Genomic DNA, 19,937 nt, shown 5'->3' with positions numbered 1-19,937 from the left:
GCTGTCTCTGTCGACGGGTAGGAAAGTCTTTAACAACACGTGAGTTGAAAGAAGTTGAAAAGGTGATATAGTATCATGACTCTGCTGAGCTTGTCTTTGTGCCTTAGTGGTCTCATAGAGCCTTATGCAGTGTTATGCCCATCCACAACTTCACACATGCTCTACCCCGTATGTAAATGTTCAAAACCTTTTTATGCAAACTCTAGAATTATTTTCTTCTGCAGCTAAGGGTCAGGTTTGAGTGAAAATGAGAATTATCGTATTTAAATCATCTGAAAGAAAATGATGGATGGAACAGATTTAATTTTTTTCAAAATCCATGTTTCCAATCATGCATTTCAGACAGTGACAAAAGAACAAGTGATTCTCAGAACAAAAGGGGGCTGGGAGACAAGTCTCTTCCAAAAAATAAAAGAGACAAAAAGCAAAAAAACGAAGATATATGAAGTCCTCATGTCGATGAACTACCATTCATTTTCACTTTGAAGTCCTGCGAACCGTAGTGAAGTGTGATTGCATGTGACAGTCGCCGAGTCTGCCGGTTTATCATGATGGATACACCCTGCCACCATGGCGGTGCTGTAGCACACATGTACACGCATGCACACACTCGGGCATGCACATGCATAGACAAATTCATGGATACAGAGACACATAGAAGTGCACTTTTACAAGCTACAAGACAGAAGTAGATAGATAAGTGACACTGGAGGGGCATGGATCTGCTGCTGTATTGTGAGGATATTAAGCAACAAAAAGGATTTAGCTATTTTTTCTTGCTTGCAGTTATCTGATGTATTAAAAGACACACTCACTTGAATAAAAACGATATTATTGCTCACAGTTAGAAATAATTTGTATCTTTTTAAAACACTTTATTTATTCATATCCAAATAATGTATCTGTAGACAGTTTCATCCCTAACACATACAAGGTCAGATACAGATACAGCAGAATAACATAGCAGAAGACACCCATTGACAATTCACACGTCTAAATAAGTGAAAGATTCTCTCTTTTTCTCTGTCTCTCTCCGTTTCCTTCTCTCCCCCCATTCCTATATGGACACACATCTCACATGCACTCACCTACACACTTCTCGATCTTGACACATGCCATTAACCTCAGATTGGCTCACCTCAGCTGGGAAACAGGAGAGCAAACACATCCCATAATGGGGCCTGGAGCAATCTTCTTCCTGTTCTGTACCCAAAAGCAACTTGTTCAGACTTTGCATATTGCATCCATTTGTCATTGTTAGTCAAGGGCACTGCAACACAGTCTTGTCAGCGGCGCAATTTTAGGTGTTCTGTTTCTGTGCATGCATAAGGTGTGTGTGTGTGTGTTTGTGTGTGCACATGTATCTGTCAGGTGATTTTAAATTTGTTTTCATGCCTACAATTGTATGCATATGAATAACTGGACACATTACAGAGCACCTCAAAAAGAAAAGACCAAGGGCAAACATTCCATTGTTTCCCGAACAAAGTACTCTTTATGCAGAAAACAATGTTCCACACATTTCTCTCCACAGGTTAGGTACACTTGCAATGAAAAATGGTGAGCTGAGGCTCTCCTGTTGTACAGGTGGCGCACAGGCAAATTTCTTTCCCACCACCAGTTTAATTCCCAGAAACTGCACCTTTGGCTAGGTTATGCGTTCTTAAGAATGCAATTAGTGTTTGCAGGTGGAAAGCCAATGAGGGCCATCAGCACTACAGTTGGTGTGCTGGGGGGAATAGCGCACATTATGCCTTCCCAGTAAACCACTCACTGCCGGGTGAAAAATCGCAGTCGGCAAGAACATGTCACAAAGGTAACGTGTGTGTCTACAGCCTCCTGCCAGACTTACTAAATTAATAAACTTGCATCACAAGTTTTTTTATTTGTCGCCTCAATCCCCTCTTATATGTTGGACTGCTAGGTACACACGTTGTGATGCAGTGCAAAAATAAATAATGAAAGTTGTCAGGAATGATTAGTTTTTAGTGCAAACTGATTATTAATTGAAAGTGCAAATAGCTAATTTGTGCATGCATAACAATATGTCTGGTGTGTATGGTACAAATGGTCCAAAATGTAGGTTTACCACAGGTTATATATTATTTGTGCCACAAGTGATACTAGGAACTGATTCCATTGTGTTTACTCAGAACTGTGTGTATGTCTGTTGTATTTTTTTTGAGGATGCATGTGAGTACATGAATGTGTGTGAGCCTGTGTGGAGTTGTTGTATTTATATGTATATGTTGATTTTGTGTATGTATGAATGCTAGTGTGTGTATTTCTAAAAATGTGTAGCTCAGCACATACAGTATGTCTGTGTTTGCTGTATGTCTGCACAAGCATATATTCTGTTTGTAGGTGTATCTGTATGTGAGTAAGTTTAGGTGGAGGGGAGTATTTATGTGTGTGCATACGTGCTTGTGTGTGTGTGTGTGTGTGTGTGTATTTCTGTCAGCGCATATTTGGGAACAAATTTTGGACTTCACACCAGTTGATTAGGCTGATTATGTTGGTTAAGGCTTCTATGCTCTGCAAATGGAAAGCATTTTGTATGTACTGTAAGTGTGTATCAGACTGGAAGTGTTTGCGGGTGGATTTATATTCATATATAAGAATGCTGTAATGTAGTCTACACAGGGTTTCCGCCAAGCACGGCGGCCTGCCAGGCCTAAATTGACCCCCTGCTGTGCCCATTTTGACCCCATACCAGGCCTAAGCTTTTTGGGGTGGAAATTGGGGTGGCTCAGTTGGAAACCTAAATATAATGGTGAAGAGCTTACCAGTGACATCTGTTGCTTAAAATGTTTCTCCATTCCCCCAGCCTTGGGTGAGGAATCGCAGCCGGCAAACACCCGTCCTCAGTAATGCCATTAGAACAACAACAGCCACAGTGTGGTCATCCAGCATACCGGGACAAATCCTGGTGGGCTGCTGCATCAGTCAAAAGCTTCATAAAGATTTAATGCGCTGTCCCGGTCCCAGCGTAAGTCCAATTGCCGGGCGTAACAACTTTTCTGGCAGAAACCCTTCTATACACTAATATGGTAACCATATCTTTGTGTATGTACAGTGCACGTGTGAGTGTCAGTAACCAAAGCGCTTTATGTACAGTGTAAGAGAATGTATGTATATGCGAGTGTGTGTGCACACGTGTGTCCATGTGTACAGTTCCTATAAACCAAACCCAGTCCCCAGCTGCTGTTTCTCAGGACTTTCTCTCTTCCAACACTTTTTCCTCTCTGTCAGTGGAAAACTATGCAATTAGAAAACACCCTGTGAGATTGACAGCGGGATCACATACAGTTTGACAAGGGGGCGCCCCAGAAAGGCCCGTTGGATACCTAAGTATTTTTAATTAAACAGCTCTCTGCACTGGCAGCGTGCTTTCCCTCACCAGTTCAAAGACTCCTGCTTTGACCCATGTGTTAAAAGTTTGTATCAGTTTTCCGTTGCTCTGTTTTGCTTGGCGCCTAAGACACGCAACCCTAAATTGTCTTGTTTAAAAGCTAGTTTGTTTACAGTTCACTCTCTTTCTTGTGCTCTCTTTACTACCCCCCCATTATATTACCACATGTGTGCAGTGTGATCATGTTCAGGGTGTAGTTACCCAATCCCATCGGTCTTGCAGCAGACCCAGTTTGTGCAAATGCCTCAAAATTTAGTTAATTTCTAAAGAAAAACCAAAAAAATCATCTACTAGTGAATGAATGGATCAGCCACACAAGTCCACCCCGTCACCCACCGTCATTTTGGTTTATTTAAACGTTAAAACAAGTAAAATAGAGTGCTCATCTGTTACTTAGGCACTTCATCAATAACGTTTGTCCGTCTGATGTAAAATCGATATGACACACACTGACACAATGCCAGAGCAATGGCAAATGTACCGTCATTTGTCATCGACTGGCAATAAAGATATGTCACAATTGATTTTAGCCCATTTTCCCCCACCTCTCTCTCTCTCTCTGTCTCTCTCTCTCTCTCTCTCTATCTTTATCTCTCTCTCCCTCGCTTCCTTGCTCTTTTGCAGTAGCTGTAATACAAAGAAATAAATGAATGTTATAATGACTGAGGCATGGTCAGCCTTGCCAAACTCAATTAATATTAGAGCAAGCGGCTGTAATTATTTGAGGGCCCGCGTGTTGTGTTTTCATTGAGATGCCCTGCCAAAGATGTTAAAAAAGAAAAGAGAAGGGAGAGATGGATGGATGGTTGGGTGTGTCTGTTCTCTGGAGGAAATGTTTTGTTTTGGCCTCCGCTCAATATAGATGTTTTTAACAGACTTACAAACTCCTTCCTATTTTTTTTAATGTTGTGCTTTTCCTCTTAATTCCATTTTGGGTTAAGCTGCTGGAGTATTTTCTGCTCCGACATGAAAAAGAACAAAAAACAAAACAATTCTCAGTGACCTTGGACTGATAGAGTTTAAATCTTAAATCATTTTTAAACTGTAAGTAAATGCCCAGCATGTGTGTTTTTGTTTGTGGGTTTAGGAGTGCTAAGTTTAACCAAGGTGATGTTTTATGATAATGTGATTTATTTATAATTATACTGTGCTATACTTAACTGTTAAATACAGCATTGGTGGCTAGTTTCGTGCAACCTTGGTCAAGCTGATGACACTGATTGAAATTATCTCTATAGAAGCGGTTTCAGAACTCATTATGTTTGTTATTTATTAAAGATAAACATTAGGGTATCTTAGTATTATTATAAAAATACCCATTGCGATGCAAAAACTGGAAACAGCACCAAAAATGAGCTTTACCAATTATTGTGTGCAATATATGTATTAATGGACATTTTGGTGCTGTTTTTTCCCCCTTGTACATGCGGTTATTTTACAGTTTCATGTGGCTCTAGAGTATATGTGTGTGCTCCACACTGTGTCCGCTGTGTGTATGTTTGTGTGTGAGATTTGACATTGGAGTTTGTTGCCGCTGGGTTGTGTACTCAAGTTGTGCCGGTGGTAGCGAGCAACATCTGTTTCGGGCTTGTTGTTCCTCTTGGCTGCTTTTCAATTGGATTTCCTCAAGCAGGGCCAAAAGCTGTCACCTCTGCCAGGCTCTGTTAGCGATCACCGCCGGCCCCTATATTAAGTAGGTGGTTCAGGGCTAAGCTAATAACTCTCCCTCCTCTCCTGAGCCATAACACACCAGTACTGGTACTGCTGCCGGCCTCAGTGTGTGCCTGTTTGTGCGTGTCTGTGTGTGTCTGTGTGTGTCTGTGTGTGTCTGTGTGTGTGTGTGTGTGTGTGTACACAGTTTTTTTTTTATCTCTCGCTATCCACCATGTAGAGGCAGGCTGGCTTGGGGGTCCCCTCCTCAATGTGACAGCCCAAATGACTGGATGTGTGTGTGGGAAAGAAACAGGGCGAGTCCTAATAGCCAAAGAATGACTGATCCACTTTCCCAAATCATGTACAATCGATGCAAACAGGAAGAGTACTTTGGACCACCCATCCCACCCCACCCCCCCCATACTATATACTGTAATGTGTCATTGTGAAGAGTATTGAATAAAGGGTTTAATTATACTGAATGGACATAATAGCCTGTCCAGTTTTTTGAAAGGCTCTAAAACGGTAAAAAATAAAAATGTAGCCAGTTCCAGTTGTCAGGATTGTATGTATTGCTTGCAGTTTTACCAGAGGTTGTTTGAGTTGGAGATCGAAAATAAAATAATAATAAGTTCAGTTCAGGATTTTTTGCCGCTTGGCCTGGGCGAAGCTCATTTGTGTGTTACAAAGCTTTTATTGGGAGGTGTTTACCTCATCAAACTGACAGAGTAGCCGGCTGCCCGTCTACCTGCCCGTCTGTCTGCCTTCATGTCTTCTTGCCAGCTTCTCTGGCCAGCTGGAGCAGTTACACAGAGCTGGATTTGAACTGAGGACCTGCAAAGTATCAACTCCCTGTTTCACAGCACTGACAGACACTTTGATTTGACATGCCATGAGCAGTTAAAGTGAAAGTTATGTATACATGTTAATTAAACTGTTTATGCGTGGAGGGGTCAGAGACATTAGCAAGTCCCAGCGCAGAAGTGTGAATTTCTTGTCTTTTTCCTCCATCACAGCGTTTTAACCTCTTCTGTCTCTCATTTCCGTAATGATTACCAGGTGCGAGGGGGCAGAATTTTTCCTCCCCTTTTTTGCCAAGTGCTGATGCAGATAGCTCTATTTGTGAAAAGTGTCTCTGTGTGTTTGAATTTAGGCTGAGATATTTGACGTTGGGTCCAACTTGTTCAAATAGCTCTCATTTTTGGCATTAGGTGACACTGAAGCCTGGAATTCTCTAAAAGGATGTGGAGGTTGCGGTCTTCAGCTACTTAAGAGAAAGCTGTCAGTCCAATTGAAAGATATCATTTGTGAAAAGTATATCTATTTTGATTTTTGATGTGGGATTAGACAACTATAAAACATTTTTGACATTGAGCAATGGCAGTGCCTAAAGCTCTCCCAGAAACTTTTGTGAAACATGTGGTTTACAATTACTCCAAAGAAAGTAACACAAGCACAGCTATCTCATGTATGAAATGTTTCTGTATGATTTTTTTTTAATTTAAATATGGAATACTGAGATGGAGTGAAACTTACTCAAGCAGCCAGCTTCATACTTTGTGCCACACCAGTGCAGGGAATTTTTCTCAGTCAATTTCTTTTTTGTAGTTATAGTGCTTGCCCTAGATCAACTTAATTTATGCAAAGTGTGTCATGATAGAATTGCCTAAATGACTGACATAATGTGTTTGTAAGGGCTGAATTCATTTCCCCTGAGACGACGTAGAGCATGCCATTGTTTTTGAATGTATTTGCCTATTAACTTCAAATCATATATACAGCTAGATGAACTGAAGGCCTTCCATAGTCATTTCAATCACCATGCTCAACAAACTGTAAGGAGAAACTTGTTATGGGGAAATAAATGTAATACAGACAAAAGCACAGTGGCTATATTATCGAATCAAAAGGATACAGGTATACGGACCCAAGAGTTGAGGGGGCCCCTAAGCCAGAGCCCATGTGTAAAGTGGCTTTATTTGGAGCGTCAAAGGTCTCGGTCTTTGTGAAAAATAGCCCTCAGTTACTATCCTGCACAACTGGACACCGAAGACATCTTACTGGATGTGATCATAGGTGGATACATGCCCTACAGTACTGTAACATTTCTTTTGATTAGTGGAGCTGATGAAATTATTACATTGTGTTAGTCATGGGAATGACTGCCAATATAGACTTCAAACGTCCTTACTTTTTCATCATGGTTTGTTATGTTACTACCAGAAACCATTTATTTCTTAAACAAACAGAAACAGGTGTTACACAAAAGTCATTATACCTCATGTCAACTTTTTATACACCCTTCTACAAAAAGGAGATCTAAGTTGACAGCAGCAGAAAATTCTAGAAAGAAAGAGAGAGCTGTCCTGCTGGTCTCTCTCTCCTTGCAAAGACACTGCCATCCCCCCTTAATCACAGTTTTCACATCTGTACATTGGAAATTTGTTTCCCAAGGACAATGTCATAAACCTGCTGTTTTCTGCCAGCACTGTGTTGCCTAACTTGATGGTTGGGGTTGATGGAGATGGGAAATATGGGTGCTGAAATTCAAGGGAGGAGAGTGAATATAGAGGCGTTCTTCAGTGAGTAATCATATGAAACAGAGAAAGAGAAGTGGAGGGACTAATACTCCTAATACTAATAAGACTAAGATTAATACTATGTCTTGGAAGCATCCTGCTTTAATTGAACAGACTTAGAGTTCCTGTAAGTGAATCGATCTCTGACTTCGATTTGTTCTCTCTGCTCCCTCAGACAAATCGCTCAGATATGAAGGAACACCCTTGTTCATTTTAACAAATGTTATTTTCTGTCTTGCATTGCAACATAGTACATCTCTCTGGGGTGATAATGTTTTTGGTCAAACACAATGTTTGTTGGCTTTAACTTTTTAAACATACAATTGTTCCCTAATTAGCTGGATGCTAATTAATTTATGCTCCCTTGTTTGATGTACAGTATAGCAATACTTTGAAAGCAACTGTGTTCATTCTTTGCATAAATTTGTAGCATTTGCCGCAGAGTTCAAAAGAAACAGGACTGGGTTTAGAAAAGCACACATGCATTTAAATAATGCGCCCCATTTTTCGTCTCTGTTTGTTTTTAGTGGGAATATTAATGAATTAACATTTTAAACAATCCATCATTATTGTTGTGCAGCCACTTATTTTTAACTCAATTATATTTTAATAGATCATTTTTCCTAATGTGCACAGTATGTTCTCCCCACTTTGTTCACTACACAACAAAAGATTAATTGCAAATAAGAGGAATGATCAAAAACATGATAATCAAATTGCAACAATAAGTTGGAAATTGCAATTCTAATGCAATACAATAGGGTATGTATTGCAAATTAACCACCCACTGTCTGTTATTGTATTGGTGTGCGTGTGTACAAGTGTATGTAATATGTATGTTTGAAAAGAGTAAATGATAACAGTATATTTTTATATCATATAACATATTTTCAATAAGTACAATATTTTGCTTGAACTTCTAAATAATTGTCAATGAACATCATAGGTTGTGATTGTAATTGCAACTTTTTTTGTTGGTAATGGTGTGCTTGAAGTGGTTTTCTGTTACTTTAAACTTTTCAATGGAATACCTATATCACATAAGGAAATGACAAAGGAGCGAGCTTCCTTGATGGCAATCAGGAGTATAAGACTCAGGGGTGCTTTAAGCTCCATCTTGTGAATATCGAGTCTGAGTTTGTTTGATATTATGGTGGCCTGCCTACTGAAATCATAAAACGTGTGTAACATTTGCAGTTAAAAGGTCAGTTAATTATATCTGAGGAAAGTTGATTAGTAAAGTGTCACGGTGAGTGTCCCAACAGCTGGAACTGTGAATATTTGCTTAGTGGAAGTGGGGAGTTGAAGTATGAACTAAAAGATGGTATTGGTAAACCACCTTATCTATCCCCTCACTGTCATTAGGTTGTAGCCAACGTAACATGCAATTGAAAGTTAGAAATGTACAGATCAAATCGGATATCTCAGCTTGAGATCCCCTTGTTATGCGTGTTGTCTTCAGCATGTCAGAGACCAGCGAAATTGTCAGTTTAAAGAGGATGGATGTCCTAAGGTATCACCTGACAGCCCAACAGACAGGGCAATTCAGTCCCTGGAGGACAGGAGAGCAGCAACTAGGAGGTGAATGGGCAGTAGCTTGGGCTAGAGGTCGTCATCGTCGACCATCGTCGGCCTGTCACTTTGAATGGGCCCCCAAATCATGTTGTCAATGGTGATGCATTGAGATCTCCCACTGGCAAAAATTGGATGCTCCAAACTCAACTTGATTGATGCATTGACCAGGTAGTGGCTGCCTGTCCTCAGGATGTGGCCTTACCCTCGTTTAAAGATGCAACGCGGACGCATTCTGAGCGGTAAAAGGGGAGAGATGTACTTTTAAAAAGTTTTTTTAAAGTGTGTGTGTTAGATAGCCCCACATCACTGTATGGCTACCTTATCAAAGAATCTACTGTATCTGGATTTTGCCTGCCTTTTCATTCTTCTAGGTACATCTTTTGTGGCGTAGCTCAGTTCCATTGAAGCAAGAGGATTACATTATGGCCTGAAGGTGAATGCACAGCTTGTACATTCAATGGATGCCACAGTGGACTGAAATGACAAATAACTGTTTTTCTGTGACCAAAAATGCAGCCTTTATGCATCCAAGGGCATGGCATTCTTGGGCCCTCGGTACTAGCCGGGGAGTTTTGTGAACATGAAATATCTTCTTTTATGTGTCATTTTTTTCATTATGCTCCTATGTCTCTCTCTTTCTCTGCTTTCCTCCAATGATTTTCCTTGATAGTCTCGTCTGGCCTGAGTTGGTCTCTTTATGTGCGTGCGTGTGTGTATGTGTGTGTCTTTTAATATGTGTTTGTGTTCATACCGTCTTTGTGTCGTCTTAATTTATGGCAATCTAAGTCTGTTACGTATGCTTGTGAATGTCTGAACTTTGTGTGTCTGTATACATGTTTGTTAGTACTCATATGTGTATTTCCATGTCTAACAACACAGACTAAACACAGGCACTTGAGATTTTTTATTTCGATAGAGCTGTGTGGAACCTTGGGTTTGAGCCTTTGATGGCTCAGTGGGGGCTGGGATGAGGAGCACGAGTATTGTAGACGAAACAAACGCAAGCTGAGCCTCACGGAGGTGGCCCAGTTTCGAGAAGTTGTACTCTTTTAAGTCCTGCTTCTTCTCTCATTACATTTCACTACAGTCTCACATCAGCTCTGCATAGCCGGCATAGAGAACGAATCAAACTATCCCATACTTTTGATCTTTTTTTTTTCCTCACAAAAGGATAAGAGAGAAAACAACTGTAACAACTTTGTCCTCCTTCTTGTTTCTCTCTCTCTTTCTTTCTTTCTCTCTCTCTCTCTCTCTCTCTCTCTCTCTCTCTATCTCTCTATCTCTCTCTCTGTCTCTCTCTCTCTTTCTTTGTCTGTGTTTGCAGGGCCTGTTCATCTTCCTGATATATGGGGTGTACAACACAGAGGTAAGTCTGCATTGTGTCTCAAGGCTGTCGGAGTGAATGAGAGAAATGACAAGTTTCTGATGGGCTCCCTGCTTAAAAGCTGTGTGGATGGGGTGTGAGAGCACGGGTGTGTATGTGTGTGAACGTGTGTCTGTGGATGGGAGGAGGGATGGGAAGGAGAGGAGGGGACATTGTTTCCACGCGAGCATCCCACTGCCCTTCATGCTTGGACTAACTTATATGCATCCGAGTCCGACCATTAAACACTGACACGCCGTGGTTCTCAGCCACTCATTCCTCACCCACAATGGCTAATATTTCACTGCCTCTTTAAGTTTTTAAACTCACGGCCCTCCATTTAGCATCCTGACAAAGCCGCTGGCCAGGGCTTCGCAGGGCCCCAAGCAGTAACCATAGTAGGACAAAAATAAGAAAAACAATATGCAACCAACAATATGCAATGAAGGAGTGAGGAAATATAGTATTGAGATGCTAAATTATTACCATTTAGATACACCTTAGCTGTTTGGGGGTGGAGGGTGGGTGAGTGGCAAAAGACAGAGAGATACGTTTTAATGGATGAGACTCGAGTCATGAAGATCACTCTTGGTCAAATATGGCTCTTAGTGTATATAAATAGGGTTAACTTTAAACATGCATAGGTGATAATGCATCTGAGCCTTCTTAAAATACAGCACTTCTTTCTGAACTTGGGGTCCATTTCTCATTTTTAGACACTTCCCATTCCAGACTTAAAAGAGAAAGTATAAAAGGATTTGCCTTTTAGCACAGTTAACAATGCAAGACACAAAAGTTTTGCCCCTGATTTAACAATAATCTCTGAAAACACAATTCTGCAAAATGCATGCTCAGTTTTCTGGAGCTCCATGCGATATGCCACATACAGAAATAATTACTATTAATATCACAGTAAAAAAACAAGCAAACAAACAAAACTATACATTCTGTAAAAAAGAAAAAAAAAAAAAAAACCCCAACAAAACGCTATGCCAGAGTTAATGTAACATGCTGTCTTTTTTGTTGATGGAATGGTTAATGGCTTTGATTGAATGTTCAAGGTCATCGTCATCATATACAAGCAGCTGTTTTTAAGAGCTGGGTAACATAGCTCTGTTACTTCAAAGATAATGGGCAATATTACACCTTCCTCCCCGTTTCTATTTCTACTTATCTGTTTTACTTTACTTATCTTTATTTTAACTTTCTGTCATCATCATCACCACTGTCTGACCATTCAAGAAGACATCTCTCATGTAACATTTGCATGTCTTGTTCTTTTTTATTTTCCCTTTCTCTTCCATTTCTTCACCCATGGCTTCTCAAGAGCATGAAGGGCTGTGCCTGAGTCATAGGCAACGCACCAACAATGTAGAGCCAGTGAGGGCTGACCCTTCACACTGTAAAATAAATCAACAATGCTTTCTTGCTTAAGTTGCTTTTTTAGTGCTTGGGAATTTCTTTCTTACTCTCAAGTTGTCCTTGACCCTGGCTTCCTCACTGTTTGTGAGCAGCTCATGTACATGTTCTGGTTTTCAAAAGGACCACACTTCTTTGTTAACATTTGTTTAAAAAAAAAAAAGGTAATGCCATTATTCACATCTTCGCACATTTCCTTTTCTCCGTCTTAACTCGGACCACCTTCCTGGGTGCTTTTGTATCTTTGACTTGTTACTTATTCTCTAGCTTGTGACACTACCACTGGATTTTCACCCTCCCTGCACCTCCCCTGACACCTAAAAGAAGATATTAGATATAGATAGAGAGAAATAACCAAAATGCTGAATGAAAACAATCAAAAAAAAAAAAAAAGTTTCTTTCCTGTAATCAGAGTGGCAAGGAGAGGCCAACGTGAGACAGTGAGGTTCCTCTTCTGTCTGTATTCATTTAAGATAACCAGCCTTGATGGCTGTGGAACTTTAACCAGTCAGTTGACCACCTGCTTCACAAAGCAGTATGGATGGACATTTACTCCAAATGCTGATCAGCATCACCAGACACTGTGGGCATAAAGGATCAAGTGGAGAGTTTATACCGTGCTGTGACATTATGTTTCTTTTTTTGTCTATGTTTCAGTTGCGTCTGTTGATGAGGATCGTTGACAGCTGATAAGCATGTGGAAGGCATGCAAAGTATTAGAGAATGAGGCAGCTCATTGAAACAAATTCTAAAGAGTGAAGAAAAAACTTTGCAACTAAAGTTGCTGGTAGTTGTTAACCTGGTAGAACAAATTAGTCTTTAACCATCTTAGTGAGAATAAATTTGACTTTGATATGCTAAAGAAAGGTGTTGAATTAGCTTGTGCTTCAAAGTCAGTAAGAGCTCCATTCATGAGGCTGGTTTCCAGGCTCAGTAATTACAAATATGGCATGGAAGACAGACTGCTGCTGCTATTACACTCAAAATGCAGCGTTTTAATTGCTAATTACCTGACAATAGCTTTCCATTATTCATTGCAATTAGCTTTTCCTTGGTGGTCACCTTGTAATCCCACGCTTTGATGACCTTTTATTTCCATCAGCTCCAAGGATGTCGGCAGGTGTTGTCGGGCGCACTGCTTTCATATGGTAATCGCTTAGCGCCCATTTACATGGGGAACCACGTTTTGCATCATGGCGAAACCTTGAGTGTGCGCAAAACCTCTTAAACACATAACGATCATCTAAAACAATGCCCTTCCCCTCATTGTCAAATGATTAATTAAATTGTGTCATGTAATTGCCTCAGCACGCCGGCTGCTTTTGATATCAATGAAATCCCCAGGACTTACTTTCCCCATTAAATAATGTTAAGACGGTGTCTCTCTAACATCTGCACCGTATCGAAGGACTGCTGCAGATTTTGTCAGATATAATAGGAGGGTTGTGAAAACATGATACTGCTGTTGAATCTGCCCTGTCACAAGGCTCGGGCTCTCTTCATTATGTGGCCCTTCAACGGTGGTATGTATGCAAAACACCTTCTGTAGACACATGCTGTCTCTGAGACTGTGTGTGTGTGCTCAGTGTGATGTCATAATTTATAACACGCCGCGACTTAATGAAGCCATAAGCCATAATGCATATTCACTAACGTGGTGGGCTGGGCTGGGACGGGCTGTAGTGATGAGTGCCCAGCCGCTACAAATTTACAGTGAGTGCTGACAACGTGCACGGACAAATGCCTGCACACACACACATACACACATACAGACACACACACACACACACACACACACACACACACACACACACACACACATACAGACCTCATATGTGCTAGAGGCTTTTTATGGAAGACTTCAACAAAACTAACTGAGATACTGACACAATGAGTCATTTCTGCTGTTCTCTATGTACTTTTATTTAAGTTAAACAGATTATTATACTGCTCTTGTTTACTGTAAAAATTCTTTGTGGTAAAAACATTAATATGATAAAAATGTAATAATATGAAAATGTAATACTACAGTAATATCTCCCATTTTAAAATAAAAATAGTGGTAGAGTGATTAATATGAATCATTAAAATAATAAATGCTGTTATTTCTAAATTAAGGCTAATAACGTTTTACAGGAAAATAATGCATTCATACACAGCTGTAGGGACAACATATTAATTTTAATATGTCACTGTATTGTTGTCATTCATCCTTTGCTCCTCATTAAGGATATAATTTTGAGATTGAGATTGAATTTTAAATTTGGATTATTATTTTCTACCAAAGTCTGTATGTCTAGTAATACTAATAATAATCACTGTTCTAAAATGTATATATAAATGTATATATATAAATATATATATAACATATTATTGAATGATCAGTAAAATTGTACTTCCATAAAGTTACAAGCACATTTTTGAAAGTGATTTTTTTTCCCACATTTTTAAAAAAAATTTCGTACATATAACAGTTTTTCAGAGGTTAATGCAGAGTTTTATTCAGTGGACTGAGACTTTAAGTAACATTAATCACACAATATTTACATGAAATATGTGATATTAATTAGTCATAAACACTTGGATATGTTAAATTGCAAAATTAAAGTAAATACATGTAATTAGTCAGTTAAATATAATTAAAGGTCATCCAAACTATTAAATTTTTGTAAGCAAATGTCTTGGATTGGCATTAACATCCACAGTGTTTCAAAATTCACTGCTTATCTAATTTATAATGAAATTCTCCAGAAGTGTAATTTTTTTTTTTTTTTCCTGTTTTAGTTTTTAAGGAATTTAGTAAATAAACAGGGAAATTAAAAATGGGGTAAGTTAGATTATACTATATACTGAAATTGTATGTAAGTATACCTAATGTCTCTAAAATCTATAAAGTTCTTGTCTGGTATTGTACGTGTTAAATGAAGGTGTGCAGTACACTGTTTCATCCGGAGTGTAAAAATGTAATCTGTTCTGCTAGGGCGGTCCCTTCTCCTCCAATAGCTCCATTTGTTGGTCCCGGCGCTCTATGTTGACAGATGATAGCTTGAAGTCGTCTCCTTAGTTTGCCAGCTCTATGTGTCACTTTCAAGTCCCATTAGCTACTGGGACATACTGGAACACCCTCACACAAACACATACACACACACACACACACACACACACACACACACACACACACACACACACACAAATCCTGCCCATCGGTGTCTGCAAGCTAACGCTCAAAATTTGTTATTTCCCTTCCACACTCTTTTCTCCTTTCTCCATTTTATACTTTGGGTGCTCACAGGCGTTTACAGTGAAAGATTTGTTGTTTTGATTCATTGTAAGTGTGTTTCACCGAGCGCTTTGTCACATACACTTATCTCTTTCTTTGCCATTCTCTCTCTCTTTCTTTCAGGTTCGGAGCACGGTCAACAGGATCAAGGAGAGGAGAAAAGCACTTAATTTTTCAGTACGTAATCCTCTATTTTCCTGTGAATAAGTGTGTGTGTGTGTGTGTGTGTGTGTGTGTCTGCATGTCTCTGCAACACACTGGTGCAACAGACTCAATTTTCCTTACAGCTTTTGCTTCTCATGGAAAAAAAAATCACTACTCCAGCAATGCCAATGAAAGCTGGCCACAAAGCAACATTGTACATCTGGTAGCCTCTCACTAGTCGACAGTCCATGTTAGATGCCCTTATACATCAAACGCGGACCCTTCGTAATAGCCCTCCCCCCTTCCTCACTCTGCCTATTGCAGCACCTTCATCCCAGCAATGTCAAGCGCCACGGTGGGTTACAAGTTTCTAATCCAGGACAAGCCGTCCCCTGACATTAAAGTGTCAGGCCAGTATTTATACCTTGTTGGACGCTGCTGTTTGGCTGATATGGTAGGATGCTGCGGTTGCGTGTGTTAGTGTGTGTGTCAATGGTTGTCTATGTTTGTACGTGCGTGTGTTTGTGTGTCTTTAGGAAGATCATAGCCTATGCAAAGTACTTTAAAAGTAGATAATAGTCTAGCACACACAAACATGCGCATACCCCACACACAAACACATTCGGACAATGATAGACCCCGGTTCCTTGACAAGCACCCATTCTCATTATTCCATACTTCTTTGCCGCTGCCATCTCACACGCACGCACAAACACACACTCACACACACAGACAAAGTGCATCTTGTCCCTTATGAGTGGTCACATTAACTCCACTCCTCTTTCCAGGTTGTTGTGTAGCGCTTTATGGCGGCACACACCCCTGACCCACACATATGTGACCCCACCCCCCAATATTCCCCAACCTCACGCACTTCAGGTCTTTGAAGAAGGAATGAAACCATATCTGACGGCACCTCAGAGATGGACACTGTAAGGATGGGAAGAAATAAAATAAATAAATTAAAGTGTGTATGTGACTAATGTGTGTGTTCGTGTGTTTCTGTCTGTGTGTTTGTGAAAGCATGTTGGTCGGAGGGGGCCCCCAGGGGTCTCTTACCACCAGGTGCGGTTTGATATATTGGTGCTCATGTTATCAGTGAGGCCCCCACATTTACCATCATTTTTACTACTTCCTCTCCCCACTCGTGGTGGCAATTTTCCAATCTTGCCGGGTTCCGCTACCAGAATGCGTTTTTTAGCCATCACTGCTGCCTGACGGTTTTTAGCTAATGCTATTTCGTGCCATAAATCCTGCTTGAAATACTGTATCTACCTGTCCTTTGGTTAGATAGGAGACATTTGGCTCTAGATGACCGCACATGCCCCCATATATCCCCTTGTTGTAAAACATAGGATTGGGTATCGTGCCTCGCTAGGTGAGGGATAAAGAGGCGCTGGTAGTGTTACTGCATATGGCGTCATTTGAAGACAAATGGTACTTGTCGGAGATAGAGGGGTTTATTTGTTGAATTATTCGCAACAATTGAAGGGTTAACCCAAGGGGATAATTCACTTCAATTTCAACTTCAATTTAAGAATTTAGATCAGTTATTTCAATTAAGAAAGATCTCTTGAAAACTTTTCTTGTCCCTTTTATTCCATTATCAAAAGCGCTATTAGCAACCAATACAAAGGCTTGCTAAGGTTAAAGACATCCTGCAGTTGATCTTACAGATATTCCAACATCTCGTTGGATGATCATGTGTGACACAGACAGGAAGGTAAAACACGCTGATACAGAACAATAACAGTTATTTAACAGTCCACATCACGACATATCAGATGAAAATCATTTAAATATAGCAGAAACAATTTAACTATATATTGCTCTTCAGTGGCATGACGCACCTCTGACCTAGAAGACCTCTCACATAAATTCCACCGAACCTAATCACACACTCTCCCCTCTTTAATTCCACACTTCTGTTGACCTCTTTAGCCCTCTTCCACGTAGTAGCCCTCTACATGGGCGTGGGTCACACACACAGCTTTTTTATCCCCAGGGGGTGGGGTTTTATACATACACACACACACACACACACACACACACACACACACACACACTGACACACACAGCCACAGCCACTTTGACCAGTGTAGCTTGCCTGTTTGATACCAAGTGCCTCCTGACCCACCCTGACCTCACTCTTGTACACACACAGCCAGATTGCTTTGTGAAATAAAGCTGTCAGTTGCAGGACCCAAATAAAAAACAACCCCCTGTGAATACTCCATGCCCCTGACACCACTGAAATATAGATATAAATTGGAAGCGGATTAGTTTTTTTGATCTTCATTCAAGTTTTGACAAGATATAGGAAGTTAGGAGTTGGTTGGAATCAGTCTTGGTGTCACATCAACACCACACAAAAGCAGCCAGGATGGCAGGCCCCAGTTGTTTGCCATTGAAGTATTCCTGCCTAATAGAAGTACAGTATGTAATACTAGAGACCCTGGAGCTTTTTGCAGCCCTTTATTTGATTGCCCTTTATTTTGGTGTGGCTGGAAGATGCATGTGTGAAACAAGGTCTGGTGATGGAATTGTGTGAAAGTCAATCCAGTAGTCTACAATAGCCCATCCTTTTAATATTAATAATAATAATAATAATAATAATAATAATCATAATATTAATTAACAAATGCACTGCTCAATAATAAAGTGTATACTATTGGTAGAGATTTTTTTCTTATCAAAACTCACAAGTGAAAATCTAAAAAGCCTCAATTAATCCTTCTAACTGATGAGGATGTCTTCAGTGCAGTGTTTGTTATTCGTCTGTGTTTTTACACAATGTTGACTTCAAACTGTGACGTTTTGTTTTTTTTAATGCAAACATAATTTACTTATAAAATGTAAAACACATACCAGTGTAAACAAGAGAGGAAGTCGGAAGTAGGCTGATAATCCTTGTGATGAATAAAAAAAAGATGTGTGTTCCTAATTTGCATAATCAGTGATCAGCTAGTAAAGTATAAATAAACTTGATATTTTTGTTTTTTTATCAGATAACAGGTAAGATAACCTGTGTGTTCCTTCAACAGGTGTAAAACCCTACAGTGAGCTCCTTCAGCTAATGCCACTGTCTCATTTCTTACAGAACTGTGCGAGTTCCCGACCATCCAGCTCGGTCACCAGCTCTCGTCCTGTCAGTTTCCCACTTGGAACAACCCCAAGCCAGGAGGAGGAGACCACCCCTACCTACACTTGCAGCAACACACCAGGGCTGGGGAGGGAGGAAGAGAGTGCCAGAGGTGAGATGTCAGACCAATGCCATACACTATAAAATCACGCATATGTCTTAGGGCCAACATATGCACAGAGTGAGCAACTTTCATAGGAGACAGTGGGTTGCCATTGTGGAGCACTGTATCCAGTATTCTCAAAACATCTGTGCTCTTATCATAAGTGGGATATAATTAAAACATGCTGTCACTGGAATCAGGCAATTATTACTTCTAGACTTATGGCTGATTTTTAAATACATTTACAGTTTGGGCTTTGTTGATCAGGGCCACAAGAGTATTAACTATTGATGAGGGGAGGGGGGCACCTCTAATTCAAAAGATTCAAATCTTTTTCCCCCACAGTTTTTCCTATTTGATGAGAGTATTTGAACCAGCTTCCTGTGGAACTGAACATGAACAAGATTGTTCGCTAATGTGATTACTCTGCTTGCCTTACTTCTCAAAAAGCACAACCAATCCACCGTCGCTTAAAAAGAACAAGGACGGCCACCCATTGTGTGATATTTTTTTTAATTAGAAAGAAAGATGAAAACCCAATATTTAAGAACACGTGAAATATTTAGTGGCTTGTGTACCTTTTTTTTCTTAATGTACCTTTTGAAGAAGGCTGATTTTCTTTTCCACAGTGCAGTTTAGTACCTCAAATGCAGCTATGGATATTCACTAATTAATTGATATTAACAAGTCTTTAGAGCTCATGTGTGGTGTGTTTGTATGTATATGGGTGTCAGACTAGGTATGCTGCACCTAATTCACCAAACATTTACTGTGTGATGGAGCAGTAAGATGACTTGAGTATCGATGACACTGTCCTCAGGGTGTCATAGCGACATATTATCTGGTGCAGTTTATTCGGCATGCCTAGCTAAAACTAATGCAGTCTCATACAACAGCCCTGCAGTAAATTGTGTCTCCATTAAGGTTATAATACATTTTTCTTTGAACTCTTTTAGAGAGGTGTAGTTTCAACCTCATGGTCCTTGTGGAGTCTGTAGTTAGTTTGTGGTGCTGTGAATTGTATGTCGTTATAGTGAGAGGTGTTTGTAATATTTTGTCTTCAATACCTTTATTGATATAAATAGATTTTCAAAATATTATAAACTACAGCCTTTCAAATTATTAACGTTGAATTATGTTTTACTGTATACATATATATATATATTTCCCCACTGTTGCCCCACTATCATATCTGCAAGGCATTACTGCAGGGCACTATGAAACAGAGAGTAGCAACTGGCCTGTTGAGTGAAATCAGACATCCAAA

General features: G+C 40.0%; 1 protein-coding gene across 2 annotated transcripts in view; it reads left to right on the top strand.

Annotated features, from left to right (window-relative positions):
• Positions 1–19,937, top strand: part of LOC111669994 (adhesion G protein-coupled receptor D2) — an 86,733-nt gene that overhangs the window by 31,896 nt on the left and 34,900 nt on the right. For both annotated transcript variants that reach the window (XM_023426521.2, XM_023426520.2), the window contains exons 21-23: positions 10,544–10,585; positions 15,405–15,458; positions 18,526–18,679. In XM_023426521.2, the coding sequence (XP_023282289.1) occupies positions 10,544–10,585; positions 15,405–15,458; positions 18,526–18,679 (250 nt within the window). The remainder of the gene's footprint in view (positions 1–10,543; positions 10,586–15,404; positions 15,459–18,525; positions 18,680–19,937) is intronic.

The sequence above is a fragment of the Seriola lalandi genome, unplaced genomic scaffold (assembly GCF_002814215.2).
Source record: "Seriola lalandi dorsalis isolate HSWRI2012SDOR001 ecotype SW California unplaced genomic scaffold, Sedor1 jcf7180002054829, whole genome shotgun sequence".
Classification (NCBI taxonomy): domain Eukaryota; kingdom Metazoa; phylum Chordata; class Actinopteri; order Carangiformes; family Carangidae; genus Seriola; species Seriola lalandi.
The sequence above is the reverse complement of the archived record's forward strand: the minus strand, read 5'-3'. Positions and strand labels throughout refer to the sequence as shown.